At 34.2% G+C, this 9017-nt stretch overlaps 1 protein-coding gene across 1 annotated transcript; it reads right to left on the reverse strand.

The window, feature by feature from the left end:
* Positions 1-3091: 3091 nt before the first annotated feature.
* LOC143580653 (uncharacterized) lies at positions 3092-8517 on the reverse strand. Its single transcript, XM_077063620.1, has 9 exons — positions 8338-8517; positions 8025-8279; positions 7378-7547; positions 6402-6544; positions 6130-6307; positions 5339-5921; positions 4282-4394; positions 3962-4205; positions 3092-3333 (listed from the first exon to the last, which is right to left on the reverse strand). Exons 1-9 carry the CDS (start codon positions 8515-8517, stop codon positions 3106-3108), a joined length of 2094 nt encoding a protein of 697 aa, XP_076919735.1. The 3' UTR covers positions 3092-3105.
* Positions 8518-9017: the final 500 nt, after the last annotated feature.

Here is a 9017-nt window from a genome sequence, read left to right on the forward strand (position 1 = left end):
AAAGTATGAATTTTAGTTAAATTACATGGTAAAAAATGATGGATGAAATGAGAATGCTTTAATAATGAGAACAATAATAATATAAAGAGAAATAAAATAATAATAATAATAATATGAATTAAATATTGAATGTATGTAAACCGGTGGAATAATGCTATGAATCGAATATTGAATGAAAACGGTGGGGAGGGGCGAATCAAGTGTTAGTATTTTAGTATTATTGGATTAACTGGCCGATCAACATAATAAACATCAAGCAAGTTTTCGAATGTGCGGAGTGCACACTTGCTTTAGTTTGTTATGATGTTAGGGCGAAGCCCCTAACAAACGGAGGTTAGGAACCACGCCCCCCCCCCCCCCCCGAATGCGGGGTTCTAGGAGCGGCAACCCCTAACGGGTCCAAGGGGCAAAGCCCCTAGCTAGGTTACTTTCGTTAATATTGCTTTATTATAAATTATTAGGAAAAATTAATTTATGATTATGTCATCATACATAATCATAGGTTTTTATTTGGAGACATATTAATTAAATTTAAATTTTGAATATAATTGCATAAGGCTATCATCTTAACCCTAACTGCTTTCATATATATAAATTACGTCCTATTCAATTGATCGCTCTGGTTCATATCCTCACGAACTTGAAGAACTACCGAAATGATTTTTAATTTGAATAATACTACTCTATGAATAATCCAGATTCAATCCAAAAATAACCACAAATCAAAAGTGCTTCGGAACTTCGAAGGAGCCATCCGCAGTTCTGCACCCATTTTTATTATTTTAAAAAAAAACTATAAAAGATTAAAATCTTGAATGCACTCAAGAAATTTTGAGACTGACTGTTGAAATTTTGACACCGGCTATTGGAAAATTTATTTTGACTCTAAAGAAAAATAATAATAATTTAAGATTTTTAAAATATAAAACTGTTATAAAAGAATTTCAATTTATATTTTGGGTTTAATAACGGTAAAAAAAAAACAAAGAAAATTTTTTCGGCTTATCATAAGGGAGATACATAACAAATCATTTGTATCACGCATAACCATATAAACGGAGTCATAACTAATTTCAATTCATATTTCGGGTTTAATTTTTTGGCTTATCATAAAGGAGAGGTGAGGAGAGAGTTGTTGTTTCATGTGACCCACGTTCGATTCCTGTCCACGGCATTTAGTTTCAGAGGCATTTGGGTGATGATGGAAGAATAGGCAAGTAGGTGACTTTCACTAGTTGATCCTTGAACTGAATGGTTTTTATCTCACCGCACTGTCATGCCTTCGGACGAGTGTTCACAGGCGGTTGACCTTAGGTGAGAGTTTTTTTCCGGACAGAACGACGAGTGTATTCCGATGTGATGACTTTAGCCAAGTAGGATTCGTCGTTCAAAAAAAGAAGGGGGAAGCATAAGCAATCCTTTGTATCGCGCACAAACATGTAAATGGAGGCACAACTAATTTATATATTTACATTTGTGGGAGAAGTTGTGCATATGAAATTGTACGTTACGCTTCTTATGTGTGTACATGTTTTGGATTGTGTGTTTGGGATTCCTTATTTAAGGTAAAAAGGCCTTTTTATGATAAGTTGAAAATGTATTATGGTTTTTTAATAAGGAGTTTCTAAAAAACTGTTTGGATTAACAAGACAATAAGTCGTTTTTTAAAAAGTGTTTGGTTTAACTTATTAATGTAAAATGACCAAAAGGACATTTTTGTATAAATGAATAAGTTGGGTGGAATGAAACTTGGAAGGGTGTAATGGGTATTCTAATTCTATAAGGAGATAAGTTAGCAAACTCCAACTTATTAAAAACCCTTATTTTGGCTTTGTTGATCATGAGATATGGAAAAGACCTTATGTGTTCCCAAACACTTTGTTAACACAAAAAGGACTTATTCAACCATCATAAGTCATAAGGAGAGGAAAATAAGGAATCCCAAACACAAAAACTACATTCCTTATTTCACCTACTTATAATTTATAGGTTATATATTATAAGACGTTTGGGAAAGTTATGTTTTGTGAGTGTATAAGTCATAAGTCACAACTTTATAACTTATAACTTATGACTTAAATAAGTCATAAAGAAGTAAAATAAGGAATCCCAAACGCCCCTAACTATAAGTCAAATAAGTTAGTCAAACACTGAGGTCTTGTTCGTTTCAAGGATTTTGAAGGAATTATAAGGAATAGGATTTTAAATCCTATGAATTGATATGTTCGTTTAATTAAATGAAAGAATGGGAATGGAAACTAAATCCCATCAAATCCCATATTTTATGGGATTTTATAATCCCACCTATTTTAAATGATTGTTATGAAAAATAAAGGATTTTCTTATTAACAATAAAAACCTCCTCAAAAAATTCAAAAAAATTAATAAAAAAATCATAACTCAAAATATAAATAAAAAAAAATGTAAAAAAAAAATAAAACGTTTCCGACTTTGCCCTCGTTCTTAAAAAAAGAGAGAAATGAACCGAAATCGAAAATCGACGAAGACGAATCACAAACCAAAACTGAACCGAATTGATGGAAACTGAAAAAACCGATCAAAACGAAGAAAAAAAACTGAAACCGAACAGAAATGAAACTGAAAAAACCGACCACAACGAAACAAAAGGCCGAAAAAGAATCCGTAACCGACCAAAAACAAACAAAAGAAGATTCAAATTCCAATACATATTAACCAACCAAACACATGATAGAGATTCTCAAATATTCCATTTCATTCCATTCCTATTCCTATTCCAATTCCAATTTCAAATCTTTAAAAAAAAGTCTGTAAAACAAACGCGCCCTGAAAGTAATCATAGTATTCTAAGGCATAAAATCTCCAAATCACAAAATAAAAAAAAAATACAGATTGTTACTATAATAATACAAAATTAATAATAAACCTTAACAGATTAATTATTTATAAAAAGATCTAAAAAAAACTATACAAAAAGTTTTCTTTTTAGGTCACCGGTCATTTTTTTCTTTTGCCAACTCTAGCAAACAAAACATGAAGCTACAACTCAAAATAACAAATTTATAACCTATATACATACACAGCCCAAATGCATCATGCTTCATGTGTTCAAGGTATGCAGTTGCATTACTTCTTCTTTTTATCTTCTTGAGCTCTTTCAATAACCACCGGAGCTGCGGGTATACTAATCCACCACTCTTTCAACCTCCGCATCCATCTTTCCGTCTCTGCCCTTCTCATAGGCGAAAACTTGGTAAACTCTTCCAAAAAAGTAAATAGAACCACGTATCTGAAGGGTATAACGGTAAAAAATAAAGCTAAAGCCACTAGCGCACATGCAAACCTATTGCTTGCCTGAACACACACAAAACACAAGATTAGTCGTTGAGAAAGTTGCATAAATGGTCCCTGTGGTTTGACCATATTGCAAGTTGGTCCCCATATTTTGAAATTGCAAATTTAATATGAGCATTTGTGAGATGGTTGCACGTTTAGTCCCTACCGTTAATACCAATGAGTTTTAAACGGAAAAGCGATGTCATGTGCCATTCATGTGTGGGTAATATGGCTTTTCAAATTTGGAACCATCACATTCTGCCTTCCTTGTGCTTGAAGGTGCTCATGTTCCTTGAAGGTCAGTGCAAAATCAAAGGTTCAGTGTATAAGTGAAGGTGATGGAGTCGATGCTAGTAGCTCTGGAAAACAGTTTTAAGGAATATTTTATTAGGGTTCTAAATTTTAAAAGACACGATTACCCTTACATAAACGGCACATGACATCGCTTTCTGTTAAAAACTAACTTGGATTAATGGTGGGAACTAATCATGTAACCCTCTCACAAAACAAATGTTTGAACTAAGTTTGCAATTTTTAGAATCCGAGGACAAGACTTGCAATATGGCCAAATCGCACGGACCATTCGTAAAATTTCTATTAGTTCAATTTTATGTAGCAGTTTTTAACTCAATAGGGGAAACATTACCTGTGGAAATATGGATAATAAAAGGCCATGCAGTTTGAAAAGAGCAACATTTCCTTCTTTTACTAACTCTTCAGCTTGAGAAATTGCATTTTGAACAGCTAAAAGCTGTTCCATTTTGTTCATTGGTGGAGGCACGATGACTTTAAGGTTATTAACTGCTTTTCCTCCACTTAAATATTGGGTTAGCATCATACTTGTTGCAAAAAATATGAGTAGAAATGCAAATACGTAAGCCAGCCATCCGCTACACAAGGAAACATGATATAATTAATGATTCGAACAATTTAGCGGGAAATAAGATATTTAGGAGATTAGCTGACCAGTAAATGATAAATGCGAATATTATACAGAATGCAAGGGATTTTGCAGGCTCTTCCCAGTATAATAGTGCAAGAAGATGATTCCCAAGGTTAATTAAAGGAACAAGCAATTCCTGCAAATTTAAAAAAATCAATAATCAGTGTTTTATCATGATGGACAATGAAATTTCAATGCAATTTGATAAATGCTACAAAATTATTAACACAAAAACCAACATTTCGGTGGGTAAATTGTGCTGCTGCATCGTTCAAACTTAACTTCCTTATAAAACATTAGAGCTGAAAAACTGAATGGGCCATCCAGTTTGGGTAATAGGTCCAAACAGATTTGAGTCGAAACTAACCAAATCAAGTTGGGCTGACTCGCAAACACTTTTAGTACTTTTTATACTTTTAATAAACAGTTCATGTGTTAGTTATGAATACAAAAACCCTATTATTACAAAATAATCTATTTTAATAAATACATTTTGGTGTGGCTGTAAACGAGCTGAGCCGAGCATCTATCTTAACGAGTTGAAATGTTGAGCTCGAGCTTGGCTCATCAAAAGCTCAAGCTAGCTCATATATTTTTAAAAAAGTTGGAAATACTTTTTTTATTTAACACATATTGATATATTCATAAAAACAAAATTCTATATTTTTAACATAAACATAATGCAGACTTTGTAAAGTACATTATTTATAATTTATAAATACATGTATTGAAATTTGTGTTATTATTTATATATATTAAAATTGGGTTTTAATTTAAACAGCCAAAGCGAGCAAGCCAACAAGGTAGCTTACCTTGGCTCGGGATCAGCTCGTTACAAACGAGCCAACTTCGAGCAAGCCTCGAGCCGCGAAATTTTTAAATAGCACTACATTTAGGAGATTGGTATGCATTAAAAGTTGATTTTAGGTGACTTTCAACCCGTTTGACCCATTCCCCTTTTAGCTAAAGAAAACTGTTTGACAGATCCGAGATTAAACCGACTCAACTTGCTCTCTCTACAAAACACGCATGCAAATGAAACAAAAATGCTATTTTTCTTTCTTTGTTTGTTCGCAAAACCTTAAGGACAGCCAAATTGGTGTCAAGGCCTTCAACTTTAGCTCCATCAACTGTTGCCTGTGCATCTGCAACCATCTTATAAGTGCTTCTAGAATCTTCTACAGCTTTCTCCAAAGGAGTCATCTCTCCAACAGTTAGCTCACCAACATTAATCAGTGATTGTTTAGGCATATTGGCATTTGTCCCAAATACAAACCCTAGGCTAGAAGCCAAAGTAGTAGCTGATACCGAATGCATTCCATCACTATGTTTACTATTATTTCTTTCAGCCTCTTTCTCTTTAGAAGTCAACATTGTAGCAATTGTTTCCAATATCCTGTCACCACCTGGCAGTTGATCACAAGCATTGTACATAAGACATGCCTCATAACATAGTGGCACTATGGAGTTCATGTTACTGAGAGCTTGTATTCTTAATATTCCAAATAAGGCTTTTAGCAGTACTTCATCCCGTTCAGCACCAGTAATATGATATTTTCTAATAAACTTGTGCGCGTATAAAACTTCACGTACGATGGCTAGCCAATAGTCTCGCCTGGCGTGCCCTTTGAGCTCTGGAAGCTCTATAATAACCGGTTCTGATCTACATTATAGTTAACAGTGTTAATTAGTAGAGGTGTCATCTCTATAAATTATCAGTGATGTAAAAATTGGGATTAATAGGTGAGTTACAGATTAACTTTCAGCTAATCGGTAGTTGGTACCCCACTGGCCGACTAGCGCCTAGGAAGTTCTACAACACTGCAAATTATAGTGATAAACATGATAATAGCATATGCTTTAAGTCTTACAAAGCATTTGACTTATACAAGACCGCCTTGTCAAAAAGTCTTGACCCCCATGGGCCAGTTAACTCAGCCTTGACCACCTGCTTCAAGTCATCTGCCAACTCATAAACTGTGGGCTTATCATACGACACGACACGGAGAGCTTCAAAGTACAAAGCATGATCTGTCAGAGTTAACCGACCTGACATCATCAATTCATGCAAGAAGACATGTAGTTCGTCAGCAATATAACTAGGTTGACTAATTCAATGATCAAGGTTCACTAATTAACGCACCAGGCCAAGTTGAAATCCCAATATGTTGAAGAACTGGTTGTGTGGTGACGGTACCATCAAGTTCTATAATCCTTTCCCCTCTTCCGGATCGTTGAGATAAAAGGAGAGATGACTCTGAGTTAGATTTAAGTTTTTTAATAGCCCTGTGAGAAAAGTCAAGAATAATGTGTGAACCTTCGGGTGGGCAAAAGTGAAATTGCACTATTTTGACGTTATTTTACTAATATCGTGAAAATAATGTTAAAAGTGGCGGAAGGTTTATCAGGCATCATGTGGTGGCGTTGATAGCCGAAAGACAAGGGTGCATGCACCAATCGACCGGTGTGCCAATGGTTGAGTGTTATGTGCCTTATGTCCAAGGCTTGATGCAAAACTACTATCGAGCCGAGGGTCTCACCGGAAGCAGCCTCTCTATTCCTACAGGTAGAGGTAAGGTTGTCTACATCTTACCCTCCTCAGACCCTACCATAGCTTTGCTATTGGTGGGATATACTGAGTACGATGATGATGATGATGATGATGATGAATAGCCCAGTGAGAAAGTCAAGTTTGATCACCCTTGTTTAGTATGCTCATGAAGTTTGCTCAATGTGTATTCAAAATGCATAAAATCTTCTAAATTGCTTATTTAAAAAACTACATGAAAGGCTGAATTGATTTCCATATAATAGGTGATTACAGAATATAGAGAGTGAAACCAAACTAAAGTCAAGTATTGAAAAATATGGATTTTTGTTTTTGGCAAAACAAGAAGGTTTTTAGGACTTACAAGTCATAGACAGAGAGTGAAACTAGTTTTTTAATTTTTTATTAATTAATATTTTTACTACCTTTTTTTAATGTTTTTCATTTTGTTGTGATCACATATTGAATGGAAATCAATTCAGTCTTCCACAATCTTACAGTAATCATAGCAAACACAACATTTATACAATTTTTCTCAAAAAACAAAAAAAAAAAGGTATTCATGCAGTACCTTTCCAATCCAATAAGATATTTGTCAAAGGTGCAAAATGGAAGCCTGCCTCGGGTTGATGAAGTAAGAAACTCAAAAATGTAATTTCGGATGATTACATCAGCTATAATAGGCACTGCTGGAGCTATTCTGGAGAAAGCCTCTATGCCCACAGTTGCATCCTCATCTATCTGCATATTCTTATTATTATTATTGAGTATGAATGTATAATAAATAAGGGGAAGGTTCATGTGCATTTTAGTCTTAACATGAGAACGAATGAAATAATACCAATTTATAAAAAAATGACAACGTAAAAAACAATACCAACTACAATACCAATCTACATAAACAATTATTTAAAATAATATAGAAAAAAACCTAAAAATTACAACAAAAGAATCAAAATCAAGAACAAAATAATAACAGCAAATACTTATATCAGCAAAAGAAAAAATCTAATAATAACAACAAAATATAAAGAAGCAAATACTTATAACGTCTTATAATCGAAAATTAGCAAATACGAACAAAAAATAACAGCAAACACTTATAAAAATAAACCTAATAATAACAGCAAACTAGTTCTCACTGTTTTCATGTTAAGAATAAAATGTATTTGATCATGTTTCTAATAAATAATATCTTATTACAAGAAACACATATACATGTATGGAAGGTTGACTAGCAGCATCTGCAACTTCCCAAGCAAGCATCATATCAAATGTCAATCTTCTAAACCTTTTATCCTCCATATAACCACTCACTTGCGTAGTGGCAGCAAGAGCCCTAAAACATGAATATTCTAGAAAATTCCGAGCATACCGCGACGGAGCTTTGGTGACGTCAGACGCCACCGCCTCAAAGCTGTCACGAAGCTTATCCGCAGAAACATTGAGGAGTCTGCGATCATCAGATAATAACTACACAAACAAGCTTTCATTTCAATTAAACAGAAGCTTACTTAGAACATCTACGAACGATTGCATTGGCGACTGAAGAGAGCTCGCAGATCCAGTTTTTGTCAGCAGCAGAGGGACAGCGTTTCATCTCTTCAAACTCATCGTGAAACGAATTATGGCTCTTATTCAGCCATCTGATCGATCCGTCTCTAACGATATCGAGTATGTTTTTCGATTTGTTGTTAACTGCAGAAGCCATCTCTCTGTTACGATCCAATTAGGGCAACCGATTGCATTAGAATTAGACAGACAGACAGACATACGATACGTGTAGGTTCAATTCGGCATGCATCTCTTTCAATTTGGATCTTAGATATTAGAATCAATGATATAACTTTGGTCCTTTTATTATTTATTGATTGGCAAAGTTGGCCTTTATAATTTCAACTTATGCTGCCATTGGACCCATACTATGTTCACCAACAGCTGACAGAATTCAATTTTTTCTTTGTGTTTGCTCATTAAGAAAATGAACTTATTTGTGAACGGTTTACAAACACAACAAATGCAAGGTGTTTTATTTGATTTGGCTGATCGAAAATTGTCAGTGCCAACGGTTCGACCCAGCTATCAAGTTTGTGTTGATGCTTTTTTAACATTCATATTCATACGTTAATTTTACATCATGCTCGTATATTTTTTGTTTCATTGTTAATATATACTTAAATGTGTATGATAAGATTATACAGGTCATTATAA

This window comes from Bidens hawaiensis, unplaced genomic scaffold, assembly GCF_021521415.1.
Source record: "Bidens hawaiensis isolate Kalapana, Puna unplaced genomic scaffold, B.hawaiensis_p1.1 tig00030545_1, whole genome shotgun sequence".
Lineage (NCBI taxonomy): Eukaryota > Viridiplantae > Streptophyta > Magnoliopsida > Asterales > Asteraceae > Bidens > Bidens hawaiensis.